The following is a 19,463-nucleotide window of genomic DNA, read 5'->3' as shown; positions in this document are numbered from 1 at the left end:
TGTATCTCAGAGCCTAATGATCTTATAGGATATTGCTAGCAGTTTAGTGCCACCATTTGGGTTTTAAGAAGTTAGAAACATAGTCTTGGTTTAAGAATACGTGAAATAAATAAATATATTTATTTTCAGGTTTTTTGAGCCAATATGTTTACATAGCAATTAAACAACTTCTTTTTTTCAGTTGCTAAAGATGCAAAAACAAAAATTGGGACACTGTGTTGTCTAATCCTTTTACAGCTGTTGCACTGAGCACACTCAGGCCAGAATTTAAATGGGATCCCTAGGTTACTGGGGGTTACAATCCAGAAGCAAACTGCAGCTAACCAAACAGGTCCTCAGGTCTAAAGCCAGAATCTCTGGCTCTTCTGCTTGAGGTGACATTCTTGGAGAAAGATAAGAGAAGTCAGTTAAGCAAAAGAAGGGAAAATTCTTCACTTTTTAACATATGTTTACTTGTCTCTTTCTGTTACATGCTGATAGTGATGATGATATTTGATATTCTTGCCAAGAAAAATAGCTTTGATATAATAGCTATGATCTTTTATTTCCTATATATAATTAAAAAGCAAAACAAAACAACCACCCAACTTTTAAGACAGAATAGCAAGTAGGACTTGGGAAAATATGTGAATCAACTCATATTCGTGCAATTTGGACAAAGCAGTGTCTATCATGCCATAATACTGTCTTTCTTTAGACGTTATGGCTAGTGTTTGATGTTAATTTTTGTGGCGTGATTTAGCACACAGGTATCTCATGTTTATGATTAGTGAGTAGTCAGATGAGTGTAATCACCTTAGAACAGCCTTTGCAATTGGTGCTCTTTAAGTGCTCCGCATAGAGATAACCAGAGTCACTGCGGATCTGACCTGATGACATCTTGACTGGGAAAGGTTGCGGTGTAGTTGCCAGCAAAACAAATGTGTGCTGCATGAACTGTACTGTAGATAAGTTCCTCTTAGGAATGATCAATATATGATTAGAATTTTTCTGAGCTGAGCAAAATTATTGAATTTGGGCTGATTTTTCTGAAGTTCCTGGTTTGTAAAAGTGACAATTAATGTCTTTCTGTCAGATCAAATCCTGAAGGTTACTTGCATAGTTTGTAGGCCGTATGTGGAACTCTGTCTGATTAATGTTTTGTGTTTTTTGTTTTATTTTTTTTTCAATTAGATCCTTCCCTTCCAAAGCCAAATGTGAGACAGCCACGTAAGTAACTCTTAAACCAATTTCTTTTAACCCTTAAACTTTTGTCCAGAAAGTATTAGATAAATGAAGAAAATTATCTTCAGGCTTTTTGAGTGTACGTGTTAAATTCTGGGATAGAACAGAATTCTAACTGTATTGCTGATTGAGATTCCCATCAGCCTTTAGAGAAGAAGGGCTGTGACCTTTTGCACATATGAAAATCAAATTTGGGAAAACACCATTGAGAGTTTCACCCTTAGCAAGTTCATTTTCTGGTGTGTGTGTGTTTGTGTTATTTTCCCCTTCTCTGCTGAGGCCACTGCTTCTCTATACCAGGGTGTCAGCAGCAATGCCATCTTAGGGAGCTCCTGTGTCCTACTCCAAGCCTGACTCCTGCCTTGCACTGCAGCTGCCCACGTCTAGCCGTCTGGCACCAGAATTTACAGGCCATGCAGTAGATAAGATCCCTGACTTCATACAGATTCATTTCTTTGGTTTTTATAGATGTCTTGGCATAGTGAATTAACAGGGGTCAATTACTGACCCAGGAAGGGAAGGAGAGAAACAGCACTAGAAGACAGTAATAGACAGGAAGGTGAAGGTTATTTGTAGCCAAAACCAAGAATGAATGGAGGAATGGGAAGATTAGAAAAGGAAGTGCAAAGAAGGTTGTTTTCCTCTGCTCCTGTCCCTATATCTTTGGGACTAAATTTGCTCAGAATAGCAACGGGAATAACAAATTATGCTTTTGCCATTTTAGCTTCCATGTGACTTTCCTCTAAGTTTCCTCCTAAATGGAGAGGACACTTCCTGGTGCCTTGTGGGAAAAACAGTTGAGTTTAGGGAGAGTCTTTTCTGTTTGCATTTAAAATGACCAGATGTGGCCAAAGGAATCAGAAATAGTCTCATAGAAGAAATAGGAGAAAAACCTTCTAAGCTGCTATCTATCAGGTGTTTCAGATGCAGACTTTGGTTGCAGGCGCCCAGAAATGGATCCTGAAGGCCCTTGCCAACAGGAACTGCTGGAGAAGACATTTGTCAAAAGGGGAAAAGGGGAATAGCCCTGAGGATCTCAGGAGCTGTTGGGCTGGGGGATGTTGGTGGGGAAATCTGCTGGATGCAGGAATGTGTATAGTGAGGGTGTTGGTTGCGTTTTGAGAACTGCAATTCCACTGAAGGATACTACTGAGAAGATCCAGGCAGCTCATTTCCTGGCCAGCTTAGTCAGTAAAATGTTATTCACTGGCCTAAGCCATTTTGTGCACTTGGAGACATTAAAAATACTGAAATTAGAAATCAATTTTGTAAGAAGAAATTTTCCCAAATGATTGCTAAAGGAGTGATTAATTTTTTTTAAGTATTTCTAATCACCAAAAAGAAAAACACAAAAGCTGAAAGTTTCTGTGTTTGTGTGGTTAACGTTGGGGGGCAACACATCCGGGAACCAGATGCTGTTACCCTTGAAATGGTACTGCAAAAGGGCTTCTCCCCTCAAAAGTGATTTGCGTGTGTGTGTGGTTCTATTTTTGTGTTCTGGAATTAATTTCAGTTATTGAAAGCATTGCCAAATGTGAAAAACAATTGTTTCTATTTATGTTTTCGCTGACTTTTTGCTGGCATCTCTTCCCTCTTAACAGCAGTTCCGTTCTCCACCTAGATTTCAGACTGAACTTGCAGGAGATGTAGGGGAAAGTTGGCTTGAATGTTAGGGTATTTAAATGAAAAGCACCTTTTGTCAAAATTCTCAGCCTTTTTAAAACACATTTTTGAGATAAATGGATATTTAATTGTAAGCAAGTTATTAAAAGCCAGCTGAAAATGCTTAATTTTTGCAATGTTTTCCACATTTGGGTGTGCTGAGCTGGGGTTTTGCTTTGTGATATGGAACAGTTGGTTGGACTGAAGCCAGCCTCTGAAAGCATCACGTTTATTTCCTTGATGCAAATCTGCTAGTCTGTTCCTTAAAATGGTGCTTAATTAACTATGAATTTTTAAAAAAACTTTTCAATGAAAGCGTAAGGGTGAATTTTTATAAAACGGTATTTGCAACTGAAAACCAAAAGTCCTTGTTATGTGTGTTTAACTTGTAGCTGTGTTCTACGGCCTGGACACGCTGACCGTCGTGGGCATTGCCTTTGCGGCGTTTGTAATCGGAGCCCTGCTGACGGGAGCGCTCTGGTTTATCTACTCTCACACAGGTAAGTATGAGGGCTCTCCAGCCCTCACTGCCCATCGTGCTGCAGGAAATGCCGTGTGCTCTGAGCTCTTGCAAGGTGAGAGGGAAGGAGAGGGGGGCTGGCAGTGGCTGTCCTGGGACTTCTTTCCTGCTCTCTCTTCTTATTAGGCTGTTTTCCAGTATTTAGGGTGTTTCTCCTATGAGCCTGTTGGTGTGTATCAGCAGACCGATACCCACCCTTCCCTAAAGGGAGGTATTATGCATTATGAACATGACTTAAAATTTGCTAAAATAGTTTTCAAGATTTGCGTTTTAAATTCACCTGGGACATGAGTAAAACTGAGTATTCCTGGCTTGTGCATTATCATTAGCTCTGTATTTCACATTTAATTAACATTTCACTTAATGGATCCCATTTGGTTCCCATACTCCTTTTTTCAATAATTGTTCAGTTACTAAATTAGGCTGATGTGACTGGCAGCGTGCTGTGATCAGCACAAGGAATGGGCCAAATGGCTAAAAGAAAACTTTATTTGCATAGACATACTCTGACTATAACTAGGCTTGAAAATGTTTCTTGGGCCTTTAGTTACATAGAATTTTTGCCCCAGTTATTTATTCCTTCATTCTTCAACTGTTACATTAAATTGGTAGAAGTCGTGTGTAATCTCACTTAATTGTGTCCAACCAAATAACCGGGTATGTGCCTGGATTGGTGCAGCCTTTATGCATAGATAATTTTTCAATATCTCTTCAGAATTCTTTTCCATTCTAAACTATGTTAGCAGAAATACAATATTGTATTGGAAGAAGAGGGAGTTTTGGGAGCTTTCTGTTTCATGTCATCTGCAAGGTGGTACAAAGACAGGACACTGGTGGGGTCTTGATTCGCAGTGTCTGACCCTGGCTGCTGTGGATCATGGGATGTCTCGGGATCCCTGCAGAATGCTGGACTCCAGCTACTAGGCAATTCTATGATTCTGTGATTCTACTTCCACTTTTGATCTCACCAGACCCTGCCAAGGTCGCTGAAAGGTGGGGAAATTGTGAATGCAATAACGCCAAACCTATGCAGCTCTGGAGCACTGGAATTCTCCTGTAGCGCACTACAGGGGGTTTTTTTCAGCTTCTAAAACCTCATGGAAGCTATTTAGGAGTAAGAATCTGGCCCTGTCAGGTCAGAGCTTCTGTAAATATTATGACCTAGGAGCTCATGTTAGTTTGGAAAAAAAACTTGTGGGTTTTTTCCAGTTGGCAGTACAACAACTTTGTATAAGCAGTTCAATACGTCTCAATGCATCAGCTGTGTATGAAGCTTGTTTGGAATTGAAGCAAATGTGGAAAATTTAAAGGTTGTGATAATGCGTATAAATAGTAGAATTCTGCCACGTATACTGCTGAAACATTGTGGAAGAAAAGTAAGTGCAATTTCAGTGACTAAATATGTAGTTGAGAAGGTGATTTCCAAATAGGTAGCCTTTATTAACAAAAATTTGAAACAATTGTTAAATTAGTATCGTTGGTCCTGCATTTGTGGAAGTTCAATCTCTGTTCATAATCAGAACCATCTATAGACACATGTTGTGTGTCAGTAGTCAAGGAACACTGGGAAGCCAACATGATAAATCTTTCAGCCACAATAGGAGTTGGACCAATCCCATTAAAAGAATCATATTAACAAATTGCACCGGTCATAGTGACCATGTACAAGTAGTAGAGAGGGCAGCTGCTCTGGCTGTATTTGGGAGATGAAAATAACTGGAGAAACAGGCCAGACAAGAAGTAATAAATGGGAAGAAAAGGAAGGGGACATTCTATCTCATCAGATCAGAGAATCACAGAAATGATAAATAATATCTATGACTTTATCTGGTTCAGATTTTCAAAGGATTGTGAAAGTGAACCTATGTTCCTGTGCACATAATTTTTCTGTGCATAATATCTTGTATCTACAAAGCACAACTTGCAGTAGAGTGCAGTGAAAGCTCTGGCAGGGACAGCCTCTTAGAAGATGACTGCTGTGGCAGACAAGATAATCCAGCTGCAGTGGAAACATTTTAGAGCTGGCTGCAGACTTTTATTAAAAAAAAAAAAAAAAGGGGGGGAGATAATCTAAATTTCATCTAAGAGTGGCTGTCTTATGCCATTAGAGAATTCATGCACTGCTGAACTGTGTTCTGAAATCGCATCTTCTGTTGCAAGTAACACGGGGTTTCTAACACAGGATTTAGACCAAAGGTTGGAAAATATGAGTTCATTCTAAAGCTGTGTTTTGGTGATACTCAGAGCATGCACAAAAGCTACTGCTGGTGAATAACGTGCTTTAAAATACTCCAGATTCTCTGAAACAATTCAACATGGAGTACGGATGTCCTATAACACACAGGCAAGTAGAGGAAGAGAGGAAGGGGGAAGCTAGGATTATGGCAACAGAGGAGGAATTTTAGCCAACTTTCTGCAAAAGACTCTACTTCTGATCCTTACTCCAGTCAGTGAAAGGTGGCTGAAAGCTTTCCACACTGGTGCTGGTTCTGTCCAGAGAGGACCCAAGAACAAAGGGAAAGTAGCAGAGATTTCCCACAATTCTCTCAATTTACCTGGGAGGCTTACAAAGAAGCAAAAATCTTGTGGTGTACATGGATGCAGAAACCCTTCAAAATTTAACCATGTAAATATCTGCCAATGTAATATCTGCCTTAATAGGGATAATTGACTGTGTTTAGGAAGGGACGTGCACAAGTCTGATTAGTTAATGAGGCTGCTAAGCCAAGTAAAATGAGTGCTGTGTTACAGAGGATATCAGTTGCTTCATTCTCTTGGAAAGCATGCTTTCCTTCTTCTCCGGGCAGTGCTGGAAGTTAACAGGATAAAATGTTCCAAAATCTGAGAAGTTAAAAGCGTCCCTCCTCCCCCACTTCTCCCTTTTTTATGGGATCTGATTTAAAATAAACTGACATAGCAACCAATTATATTTGGCAAATGGAGATAGAAAAGCAAACATTCAGACTTCCTGGACAGGGAGTACAACTGGCAGCTTTCCTAAGTGTGAATAATAAAGAGCATGCTGTTGCATTCAGATGGGTAAAAGCTTGTTTACTGTCAATAGATGAGACACGTCCATTTCGAGCAGTTCTGGTTCGGTAATGTGAGATACGTGAAGCTGTTTACATGAAAAAGACAGATGGGGAATGCCTCTTCATTGATAATTTACATTTCTTTACATCCTTTTCATGAATATTCTTTAAAAATATTTTGCTACAGATTAGCTAAGTGTTGAGGAAAAACAATGTAGCAAAAATCGGCCAGTCCAAATGTAGCTAAGACTCTGTTCATAGTGTCACTGTGATTTGGATTTTTTTTCATTCAGGACATAGAGAATTTGTGACCATCCCACAAGAGATTGTGGTATATCAGAGGTGCTGATCGTGCTCTGGAAACGGGGTGCTGCAGAGGCAGTTGAATTACAGTGGAGGGCAGGGGGCTTCCATCCCGACCCGAAGGGAAGGTGCCTGGGGAGATGCTTTCCAGAGGGGCTGGGAGGAGTGGAGCGAGCTGCTGGGCTGGCGCGGGGACCCCGGCACTGCGCCTGCCACTTCGCCATAAAATAAAAACAGCATGTGTTTAGCTTATAAATGAATTTATGGTTAAACGCATACAGATTGTATTGACATGCCGAGGCTGACGCAAAGCTGTGTGCAATCATGTGGTTTGTAGGACGGGTGACAGCGGGGCTGGAAGGAGAGCGGGCGGGCGGCCGGGGGCCCGGCTGGGGGAGCGGGGCGGCCGCTCTGCCTTCTCCGGCCGGGTGCTGCCCGCCGCCGGCTTGCTGTTCTCTCATGTTTGTGTTCCCCTGTTTTGTTTTAATGAAAGGGAGTTTGCTTATCACTGCCTTTATAAATATCTCCCGTAGTACAAAAGGAAGGAAGACTTGTACACAAACAACTGGAGGAGAAGGGAGCAAGTCGGGGGGGGGGAAACATCCAAACAAGGCTTATGAAAGCTTTTAGAGCACCATGACACAGACATTGATTTTTATACAGTTTATTCTGATGGGCTGCAAAGTTGTTTCCAAAGCAAGCTAGAGCTGAAACACATTTTGTTTGCAGATGACTGGGGGTAGATTCTGACCTGCTGCGTGTCAGCAGAAGTCTGCTGCTTGTGGACATGTTATGTAGTGATTTCTTACACCAGGAAAAACGGAGTCAAAATCTGCTCGCAAAAGTAAATGCTGGACTTAGCGCTGAATTCAAGAGTGAGATCCCGACTCTCTTTTTAAACATTTCATTGGCCTCCTGGGTGATGTGGTTTAGCTTGTTGTTTTGCTGTCCTGTCCCGTCCTTTCGTTCCTCCCCATTCCTAAAGCAGTGGGGTGCAAGGCAAGAGCTGTACGTCTTCGTGGGGCCTTACATGCACTTACAGCTGTGGCCTGAGCGAGCAGCGAACCCGCTGGTTTCCATTACAAAGAGCGCTTGCAGCCTCTGCTGTGAGAAACCCTCAGACCTCCCTTGTTTGCAGCAGACCTCTGAACACTGAGCAGCCTGCAGAAGGACGTTTTCTGGCCCGAGACAGAAAGCGTTAAAGGCGCACTTCCTCCGCAGCCGCATTCCGGAGGAGCTCGGGGCTCTGGCAGCTGGGCAGCAGCACACAGGGCATGGGGATGTGCCAGAGCAGCTCCTGTGGGAGGAAGCTGGCTCGTCCCGGCTCTGTAACCCTCTGGATGCAGGCTGTGCCTCCGGCCTTCAACCTGTCACTGGAGCAATCACCGGGGAACAGGAGCGCTACCAAATCCTGAGCAGGGGAGAAAAATTGGACTCTGCAGACCCTGGCCCGTGGCGTCAGGTTTCAGATAAGTTAGGGCAACGTGAAGCAGGAGATCTGCGTCACTGTAAATGTCATGAGGCAGGAGATGTACCAGCCTTTGATTTTTCCCAGTCGTTCCTGCCCATGATCCAGCAAAACATTTCCGTCTTGCTGCTTTGCTGGGAAGGCAGCCGTGCTGGTGCTGGCTGCCACGGTCGGTCTGCGGCTCAAGTGGCAGCACTCTGTCCGTGCTACCATCCTGAGACACGGGTTCACGTCCTGAGAGATGAGCTCAAGGGAGGGGGCACTTACAGTGCATGATATATAAACTTAGTCTTGCCATCTGTTTTGAAGAGGCTATTTTGTAATGTATTTTGTAATATTACTAAGGTTGCAGATTTGAGCACTGTAACTTAAAAAATGCCACAGTTACAGTTTCCTACATCGCCTCATTATGATCTTTTGGGCATTCACATAATGGTGCAATTTTTACTTCCAGGCTGGTTGAGAGCTGGATTTTTTCCATAGGATCCCAGTCACAGGTGCAGAAAGGGTGTGAGGAGAGCAGGCAAAAATCTGGGTTTTATCAGGAGCCATAAATCTGGCTTTAACTCCTAGTGCTTGATTTGGCAACCCAAATAACAAAGGGCTTTTAGTTTATCGTCAGTAAACAATTAACAAGAAATGGTGAGGCTTGTTCCCGCTACAAGTTATAAGTGCTGTACATACTGTGGTAGCTATAGGGAAGCTTCCTGCATGTTATATTCAGAGTAAATCAAGTTGAGCTTGCAGGGTAGCCTGTTGTTTTTCTACACGAAGAAAACTGGCCACGTGTCAGGATATGTGGTATCCAGCTGACTGAAGGACGTTGTCTTCAGCTCCACTTTTAGTAAATACGCTGCTCTATAAACTGGCATTAAAACGAAAGCCTACGTTTCATTGGCCTTTTTCCATGAAACAGCAAAGCTATAAAGTGGTCTGAGTCATATAAGGGGACCCATTTGAGTGGCAGCTGACAACAGAAGATGGACAGTGTCTGTCTTGGCAGTTTCCATCAACTGCTTTTAAAATGCTTAAGGAAACAGCAGTGTTATTTTCCCCATGTGCATAGCAATGCTGAGGTGCCAAAGTCTAGTCACATTTTCAGCAGTACTCTGCTTGAGGTCTGTCACCCAAGATATTTGTTGCATGGAAATACAAACCACCAGAAGAGTAAGACTGGGAAGGAATGATGTTTTTGTTTTGGTTTTTTTTTGCTATGACTGATGATTTTTATTTTTTTTCTTAGGCCAACTAACACTTCCAAATTCCCTTCTCTCCCCCTTTTTCTCTCCCGTTTCCCTCAGGGGAAGCAGCGGGAAGGCAGCAGGTCCCTACGTCCCCGCCGGCCTCGGAGAACAGCAGTGCAGCGCACAGCATTGGCAGCACACAGAGCACCCCCTGTTCCAGCAGCAGCACAACCTAACTGCGGGGGGGCACGCCTGAGGAGCAGCACGGGAGAGCAGAGGTTCAAAGGACTGTGTGTGGACACCACCTCTTGAAAGTTAAAAGGATCGGTCTGGTTGCTTTTGGAAAAAAAAAAAAAAAAAAAAAATACCACTTCCTGGATCTGCTTCAAACCTAAAAACATCTACTGGAGATTCAGTATGAGATTAAAACAAAAAAAAAAAAAAAAAAAAAGGAGGGATTTTTCTACAGGAAAAAAAAAAAAAAAAGACTGATTTTCTTTTGGGGAAGCCACTGTGTATGAGAGTGTGTTTATGTGCACACAATGAGTGGGTAAACACAGTCTGTTGGATCTTCTATAGCATGTTTTGCTACATGTGACAAAGCTACTAATTTTAGAGTACTGCAACCTGTTCTAGGGGTCCGCGGGCCCTCAATGTGAAATCTATGCCAGTTTGGAAAAATGCTGCTTTGTCTATATGACTTTTTTCTTTCCCTAAGCCTTCTCATTGACACAAGGTATTCATTAAGGGAATTCAACAAGATAAGCAGAACAAAGATGATCTTAGGTCAAAGGATTTCTATTTGTCTAAGCAAGAAGGCCTCAAGGTCAGGTCTCTTTGGTTAATAACATTTTATTACTTCAGCTATGTTTAGCCACTTTTGAGTAAACTTTTTTTTTTTTTGTTCAGCTTACAGCTACAGCATCTCATTTGCTTTCCTGTTGTGTTTGCAGCGTCAGGTTTGTTCCAGGTGTTTTTGTTTTAATATGCCTTGATTCACTAATTGGAGAAGAGCACACTCTAACATTCCCTTTCTTTTTCTCTGGGCCAAAGCTCTTAATAAGAGATATTTTTTTTTTTAATCTACTATACCAAATACAGGCACACACAAACCTTAAGACAAATAATGTTGTTGTGCACTAACATAGATGTGTGTGTACCTTTAATGGCAATGTCTTTATGCAAATAAATGTATACTTAAGTAGACAGAGCCTAACCTACCACCTTAACAATTGGGAAATTAGATCAGTGTTCCTTCCGCATATAAAATACATAATGCATTTATGTGTATATGAAAAAGTAACAAGCAACTATCTGTTCAGCTTATAATAGGTAGCTAGAGGAGATAAAAAAGGTGATGTGGTTCTAATCCTTTAGCTATCCCAAATTCCCTTTGAAATAAGAGATGGTTTTGAGGGCACAGAGAATGTACAGTAGAGCCTATTGTGTGTGCAGAATTCTGCCTCTCAAAATGAAGCTCTTCACTTAAGATGGTTTTGCAGTTGTTTGTGTCAAACTGTTACATGGACGCTGCAATTCAGTAGTCCCAAAGAAGTGTCGGAGTATGGAAATGGTAGAAAGGTACTAATTGTCACAGTATTTTTTTAGTGTTATTGCCATATCTTGACCTTCAAAGCAATGCCAAATGAAAAGAAAAAGGACACTTTTAGTGTGTAATTGTTTGACTGTTATGTTGCCACTTTGTAATTGTAATGTGTTCTACTGATCCTTCTCCTTTGAGGAAAAATGAGCATTGTTTTCCTCTAAAAATGAGGTGAGTAACTTTCATTCATTTTGGTGAAGGTTACCTGCGTTCTGCAAGAGGAGAAGGGAATTCATTACACTAGAGTGATAGTCTGCTCTGAAGTCTGAGCTGCAGATTTCTTGTGCTGATTCTACACTTGTGCCTTGCTGATGCCAGGATGGTCAAAGTGCAAGATACGCAATAGATTTAAGTGCCCAGGATCAGGTGGAATATTAGTCGCTTTAAATCAAATCTGTTACTAATCCTGCAAACGCTTATGCATATGAGTAACTGTGCGCCTTGTCCCTGCTCGTACGAGCTCAAGCTCAACTCTACACGTTATGGCTATTCTCAGAGTCCACGGAGATAGTCGGTGTATAGAGTTACGCCTATGAAAAGCGTTCTCTGTTACCAGGCCAGTGAGTAGCCCTGATAACATGGAGAGGATTGTCACATGAGCGTAGTTATCCCCATGCATAAGGGTGTGCAGGATTGGCTCTGTTACGAGGTGTCAGGAGGATGAATGTGCTACCTGTGTGGTTGGAAAGAAAGCGCTTTGCCTAACCTTCAGCAGAATGTATTGTATAAGCATATTCTATGTGTAAAGTCTTTAAAGGTGTCTTCAAAGAAGACTAGAGTCTTTAAGTTCAATCATAGCTATATTTTACTACATTAAATTTCTGTATAAAGATATATTTAAATGTTTTAGATAAATGTAAGTTACTCTATATGAAATGTTTAAATTCAATTACTGTGAAATTTACATATTTTGTAAATTCTTTTCCCCATTTTAACCCTTTCCTTCCTCAAATTTTTTATTAAGTAGTTTCTCATAGGAAGTATTAGATTTGGTTGTTGGGATGGACAGGTTGAAAACTTTTATATAAAATAGATAATTGTATATTTTTGAGAGAAACATGCTGCATTATCAATGTTTTTTATCAAAAATTTACTCTAATTTTAAAATAATTTACAGATTTATATTTACCGTTGGATAAACCAAAAAATATATAAAGATCAAAGATTCAATTTGTTGACTTGTATTTGAAATACAGTTTAAATTAACTGAACTTGGTGGACTCAGCTATTTAATTCAGAAATTTTAATCAATCTGAATGAATTCTCTGTCTGAGGTTACCAAAACTATATGTAATTACTTAGCAGATGGAACAGCCATTTCTGCTTCAGTAGACAGAGAGAGAAAGAACTAAGCCCAGGCATTCCCAGTTAATAGCTTTATTACAAAAATGCATAGTACTTTCCAGCAGCTGTTCGGCTGCCTGCAGTTCAGAGTACTGGCACACCTGTAAGCTCCACTTTTATAGCAGCCATTTGTCTCTACTGCAAGTCTCTGTGTGTGGTGTGACAAGCTCGTGAACGCAGAAGCACAGAGCTGCTGGTTCCCACCTCTGTCAAACCTGGTCTCACCAGGCTGGACTGGGACACGTGGCAGATACCTGCGGGGCGTGAAGGCCAGCGAGATGCTCCTGTCCCAGCGGAGAGCTTTAAAGCAGGGCTTCGGAGGGACGGGTTCGGTGGTAAATTTCAGTGTGATGGAATCGACTGCAAAGGAACTTCTTATGTAAGAACAGGAGGATTGGGCTTAAAAGGGACATCTTCTGTCTGTAAAAGCTATTAGTAATGTACTTAAACTCCAGAGTAGACTGCTTGTCGTGTCATGCGTCGTCTAATCACTAACTCTAACCTTTTACAACATTTGGTTTTGGACATCAGTATATTCATGTTTCAAGAAGTCAGATCTTTGTGTGTTAGGCTATTTTTGTAGCATTTTCCACATGGAAATGGATTTTGCAAAATGTCTGTAGATGTTGATGATTGTAACCTTCTCCTTGCCCTTTTCTAACCATTTCTCTCCTATATGTACCATTCTTTCTGTTACGTATATCTACCTCATGCTTCACAAGGAGACTCTACTGTTGGTTGTGCTGACAGCCCTTCATGTGAGGTGACTGTTCCACCCTGTTGTTGTTTGTCATTCATGGGGATGTTCATAGCGTTATCGGATCTTCGCCGCCATATTCCTACCAGTTCCAAACACAATATTCTCACCTTCAGATGAATAAGTATATTTCTTTACGATCCAAATGCCAGATTTTTTTTTAAATCAAAGCATGGGAGAAATTTACTTGCTAATACCTGTGGCCAGTCTGAACACCCCATTTGTATTTCATATTGCGTTCAGTATTTCAGAGACTTGTGGAAATGCATAGTTGTACAGTTTTTATAACCACAGTGTCATGTCATCTTAGTCTCTTGTGCATAATAAAGTATATATCAATTTATTAATAATTGCTGCCGTGATTCATTTATTTGAAGTAGTACAGAGCCAACAGCGGTAGATCAAGTTCTATCTCACTGCTGTGTCCTCATCTTCTGTAAGCTTCAGTGGGAATTATGTGTGTTAAGGCAGGATTTGATTTTGTGTGGCCATCTTGATTTTCTCCTTTTCTTTGGTCTTTTGTCCATTGGCTTTGGTTGGATGCTCAGTATCACAGCTTCTTCCAGAAACCAGCAGATCTATTTAGTTAAATGCTGGTGTTCTTTGATCTAATTTGAAGGCCAAAGCTCTGATCGTGCAGGTGTTTGGTTGTTGCATGTCGAGACACAGCCTCAGTCCCATCCTGCTTGAGGCCTGGCTTGAGCCCACCCAAACCTAAGGGTCTGCTGTTGGTCCTCCAGCTGAAGCAGCAGAGCTCCCTTGGGCCCCGTACCCTTGATTGCAAATGCGCTGGAGACACGTGAGAAGGCTGAGATGTGCTTTCATTACTGAAGGGTCTTCTCGTGCTAGAGCAGATAGCATGGTCATGTATCAGCAGGGCAAGGATTTGGGTGTTTACTATCCTGCTTATTGCTTTTTTTCCTGCATTTAATGTGCAAAATACTCTTTATGGTCACTCTGGAGGAGCAGCCACAGCAATATTTCCCTGGGTTATTCAAAGGTTGTAGTTATTGACTCAGAAAATAGAGTTCCCTATTAAAGGGATCTAAAATGTTTAATTATCATTTTTTAAATATCAGTATTCCTTCAGTGCAGAAAAGGCTGTTAATTAGAAGCAATCGTAAGCTTACAGGTTGCCTATGACTTACAGAGGTGCAATAGATTTATTGCTTAAAAAAACCCATATTTTGGTTTCTCCCTTAAGACAATTTTTTCCCCTTGAAATGATCTCTGTCGAGCTGACTCTCAGCATAAAAGTACTGGAACTGTTCTTCACCTTAAAGATTTGTATTTTGATTGGAACATGGTGTGAAAGCATGATCAGTGTCTCATATGAGGATTTAATTTTAAAATGCAATTATTAGCCAATAAATCGTGATATATTCACATGAGTATTTGCAGACATTAAGAAGTAAGAGTTTTACCATATTACAGAGTAAGCATTGATATTGTGCATGTTTGTTTCTGCCAGGCATTCATGAGTAAAGCAAACATTTTGGAAAGTCAAAAAATACCAAGTGCCAGTTTCAGGAAAAACACAGTCCAGAGCTCTTCTATTTTAAACAGAATTAAATTTATCACAGCGTATCCAAGACAATATAAAAGGAAAAGAAGCCAATATTTTGATACATTTTCACAGCTGTCACTTTGTAATTGTAAAGTGGATATTTATGAGGCTGGAAGTCTGTTTACAGATTGGTTTTTGTACTGTATTCCCAGATCTCTGGCCCTAGACCTGGCCTTGCGAACCTGTGTGCATTTACACTGTTTGAATTCTTTGCATAAGAAAGATCAAATTACATCACTTCACCTACCCAAAGAAGGTTATGGCTTAAATTACATTTTTATAGAGTCTCATTTTCTAGAAGCCTTCAGGGACTGGCTGCGACGTGTCCAGCAGATGATGTGCGTGGAGGTGGCTCCAGGCCTGCTGTGCAGCCTGTCCCGCCTGCCTGGCATCTTTGCTGTGTTTAGGAAAAGTATAAAGAGGACTTGCTTTACAGAGAGTTGAAGCAGAAAAGCAGCACAAAAGTGTTACTTTTGCACTTTTTTTTTTTTAAATGACAGATTTTTTTCCGTCCCATTATTTTGGCATGTATATCTGAAGAATTGGTTAAAAAATACTTGGGTGGAGTCTCTTTTTTGCTCTGCTGTTACTTATTGCTGCTTGTAAACTGCCAGCTCTTGTAAAGAACACGCTGTACCGACAAAAAATTAAATCGGTATTTTAAAAATCAGAATATTGAGTGTTAAGCAAAGAAAGCTGATGATATTTAAAGATACTTTAAGTGGTTCAGCAAGCTCACTCTCTGTTTTGTCAGCCATGTAAATTTTTTATGGTCTGCCTGCTAAAATCAAAGTGCGATCCCTGTGAGCGAGTGTGGTGTTCCCAGTTCTCTAAGCATTTCACTTCCAGGCTTGCTTTGTAAATAGGGTGAAAGGATCAAAAAGTTCTTAGTCTGTCCTTTAGTGCAAGCAGACATATCCCATGAGGTGAGAGCTTGGGACATAGGGAAAGTCTTTGCAGAGTATTTTTATTAGTCCGTGATCCTAAAAGTGATTAGTAACATTAGCTGTTAAGAATGGAAAATCAAATAAATAGGAAGATTAAAGAGGACCGTACACGCTGGGCATTTGCAGCAGGAATGTTTAGGTTTTCCACAAAATTTTTGAGTGCCAGAACATGTCATAGAAAACTTAAATCACTAAAAGGAAACTCTAAAATAGCATGAAGGAAGCAGTTAGAACGTGTCTGGAAATGGGAGGCTGAAGACTCGTGCCATGCTTCATCCTGAAAGGAGCCAGAGCTGGCTGCCTTCCAAGGCCATCATGCACCAGCTGGGGTGGCCACCTGTCCCCGGCACACAGAGGGAATTGGTGTGGGACATGGCCCTGGGACAGGGGCTCATGCTTGCAGAGTGTGAGGTGTCAGCAACCCGGGCAGCATTATCATCAACAAGACTTGCGATACAAACTTTGAGATACACTTGGCTTTGTGATATGCCCCTTATTAACAGACCTTTTCAGACAAATTAGGTTTTTCTGTCAGCTGAGCAGCTCTCTCCTGGTTTTACTTCAGGAGGAAGGGCCATGAAACACAAAAGGCCCTGGTGAGGAGTCACTAAATGCAATGACGACCCGCAGGGGTGACGTTTGGGAGGGTCAGTTGGTGCGTGTTCACGTTGTGAGGAGGAGAACAGGCAACATGCTAGTCCTGCCGTCCAGGGAACTCCTCTGCTGCTAAAAACCATGCTCAGGAGTTAGAAATAAAAATCTCTGTCATGAATGAGAGCAAACGTGTGCCGTTCCCTGTCCGGCAGGTCCGGGGGGCAGAGGAACGGCCCCGCTGTGGGTCAGGCTGAGGCCTGTGGCTTCTCAGACAGGCTCAAAATGGCAGTGCTGGGCTTGGCACCATCCCAAGAGGGTTTTGCAGGGGAGCTCGGACAAAAGGAGAGGGGTGGTGGCCGCCGCCACCCAGGGGGTGCTGGGGGGACGGCTCGGGGGGTGCATGGCAGCATTTGGCAGTGGCTCCTCAGGGTAAGTGGGTGTTCAGGTGTAGATTTGACGGGGAACAGCCACAACAGTCTGTGTATGCCCAGTGGGAGCCTGCGAGGCAAAAGGCAGAGCTCCTGTGAACCTTTTTCGACAATTTAAATATCACTGTTGCTGAAAGATGCATGTGGGTTTTGATGGGGAGGGAGGGTGGCTCACATTTTTAGCCTGATAGTTAAATTGCTGCCCAACTGCACCGTGGGGGGCTTTGAGGGCCCCTGCACCCCCAGGGACAATGGAGGGCTCTGTGCCACGTCTCTGCATGCAGGGGGCACCTGGGCAGCCTGGGGCCCTGGTCACAGAACAGACCTGCCCTCACTCCTCTGTGTCAAGTGGAAAGAGACACAAAGGTGGGGTTCTGATCCCAGTCCTCTGACAAAACATTTCAAACCTTCTCTTAGAGCCAGAAAACATGCTTGTCAGAAAGCTCCGGTGCATAGGACAGCATGGAAAAAGCAGACGACTGCAAGTGCAAGATGATGAAGGTGTTGAAGATGTGGAAGATGGTCAGTAGAGAGAGACAAAAGCAGGCATAGGATGACAAACACCTACATAAAGAAGAAGGTGAGGCTGTATTTTTATCTTACATAGGCTTAAGATGTTAGTGCCCTCAGTCTGGTGATGTGGGAGCCAACGTTGGTAATTAAGGATGGAAAAAGGAAGGAATCCACAATGAGGTTATTGTCGATTTGTTTGATGGAGAAAGTTGGATCAAGGCTGTGATAGTGAGTATTGTAGCATGAGAAGCAGAGTGTGCTGATTTTGTCTGAGGAGGGTTGAGGGATGATTACACTGGAAAATCTGTACCCCGCTGACACGCTTTGTACCATTACAAAGCCAGAGTAAGTACACCCATGTTTTTACTGGCAGTGCTTAGTTAATTTTTCTGTGACTTCCCTCAAATGTGTGTCCCTGAAGTGAGTCATGTTTTACTAGATGTTAGACAACAAGGGTCTGTCATAAACCAGAAGGTTTTTGCCGGGACAGCTGCCTGGCCTTTCTCCTGTCCCTGGGGGCTATGGAATGCACAGGATGATCCGCTCTGCAGACAAGGAGTGATTTCTCCTGCTTGGGTTGTGCCCGTCACCTGCATCATGGGAGAAGCTACTGAGGAGGCCACAGTCACATCATGAACTTCAGAAATCTGGCTCTGCCAAGGCATTGTGTACGGTTAATTTTGTTTTCTGGTTTAATGGCAGAAGTAAGGTTATGCTAAGCTAATTCCAGAAGATTTCTCCATTGCTTGCTTTTGTAAACTTTCATTTGTGGCATTGCTCTTTCATTCAAAGATAAAAAGCGAAAAGCTTAAATAAAAATTTATGTCATAGGCTAAGAATATAAGATGTTGAAAGTCAGACCTCATACTTCTAGACTGCATAATTCGTAGTCAATATCTGGTTAAACAATTGTGAACCAAGAACAAATTTGCTGTTCTCTCTTGTAGAAACTCTAAGAAATCTTAATTGCTTTGTTTATTTCAGTAATGACAAACAGTTTGGTTACATGGAACTCAGCTACATTTTTATAGCTTTCCTGCACTTTTATGAGCAAAGGCAAAACTGTGATACCAAAAAGCTAGGTAGTCACGCCTTTATGTTTTGATGTATAAATGCACACATATATACAAGGACACATCATTCCATCTAGTAGTGGGAGAACTCAAGAAGGGAAAGTGCCAATGAGTATGTTGGAGGACAAATGCATGTGGACATGAATAGTGCAGAAAGCATCTAGAGCATGTGAGCCAGTTCTCCTGCGAACAAGCCTTTTACATCTGGAAGATATGACTCAGTTGTGCTCTCTTTCAAACTCTTAAATGTCTTTACTTAGTTCAGGCAGTTAGGGGAGCCATCAGCCGGTGCTTCCTATATGGTCACTGGAGGCAGGCAGTCCCTGGGGCTAACTCAGCATACATTGCCTGTCTCCTGTATGGGCACTGGGGAGACATTTCGTTCCTAACTGAGCACCTCCAGTTGACCAGGGTGAATCTGAGTGTCCATCTTCTTTAGACAGCGTTGCTCAGGCTGGGGAGCATTTCTTACAAAAATCATGTGGTCAAAAGGAAATGAACTTATAAATTCTCAGAGCTTATGTGTGCCAGTGTAGAAATACCATGATGTAAATTTATTTTGACACAATCAATGAAGGTAACAGTTACATGGAAGGAGGCTAGAGGAGATCAGGGTCCCTGCCATGCAGGTATGCAGCTTTTCTTTCTGAGTGGGACTACTCAAGTGTTGCCTCCTGCTTACAAACCTTTATGAAAATTTTTCACAGTATTGAAAGAAACCAACGTGTGTAAAACTGGAGGTACTTGCCAGCATGAAGGCTCAGTGCCACATCTGAAGGAAAAAAGGGTTTGTTGTTATTCAGAGTCCATATTTTATTTTTAGAGCAAAATAAAGGCCAGATTCTCAGCTGGTAAAAACCTGCTCCTTTGACTTCAGTCAAATTCTGTCTGTTTACACCAGCAGAGCATCTCTCAAGTGTATAAGCTGTTCTTTAGCACTGAATAACAGAAATATGATCTGGCAAGCAGCCAACTTGAATAGCTGCCAGTATACTTCAGATCCAAAGATGATTCCTTGAACCCCAGCTCTTCCCTCCTTCTTTAGACTTTTATTGAATACAGGACCTATTCCCTAGTCTCTCAAGTCATTCTTGCAGCTTTAGTTCAGCACACTACCCACTTTCTCCAAACATCTGAATTTTGGTCCGCAGCTGTAAAGCCTTTTTCCTCAACTCTAATCAGCATTAAAAGCTCTTATTTCTAACAAGTTCTAACAACTGCGGTGCTGGTCCTCCTGTTTTCAT

General features: G+C 41.9%; 1 protein-coding gene across 1 annotated transcript in view; it reads left to right on the top strand.

Annotated features, from left to right (window-relative positions):
* Window positions 1-9,752, top strand: part of TGFBR3 (transforming growth factor beta receptor III) — a 104,064-nt gene extending 94,312 nt beyond the window's left edge. Inside the window, exons 14-16 of the mRNA XM_014938888.1 lie at window positions 1,174-1,209; window positions 3,279-3,386; window positions 9,511-9,752. Of these exons, the coding sequence (XP_014794374.1) occupies window positions 1,174-1,209; window positions 3,279-3,386; window positions 9,511-9,629 (263 nt within the window). The 3' untranslated portion in view covers window positions 9,630-9,752. The remainder of the gene's footprint in view (window positions 1-1,173; window positions 1,210-3,278; window positions 3,387-9,510) is intronic.
* Window positions 9,753-19,463: the final 9,711 nt, after the last annotated feature.

Source organism: Calidris pugnax, unplaced genomic scaffold (assembly GCF_001431845.1).
Source record: "Calidris pugnax isolate Ruff unplaced genomic scaffold, ASM143184v1 scaffold18, whole genome shotgun sequence".
NCBI lineage: Eukaryota > Metazoa > Chordata > Aves > Charadriiformes > Scolopacidae > Calidris > Calidris pugnax.
This window is presented reverse-complemented; position numbering and strand designations above follow the sequence as displayed.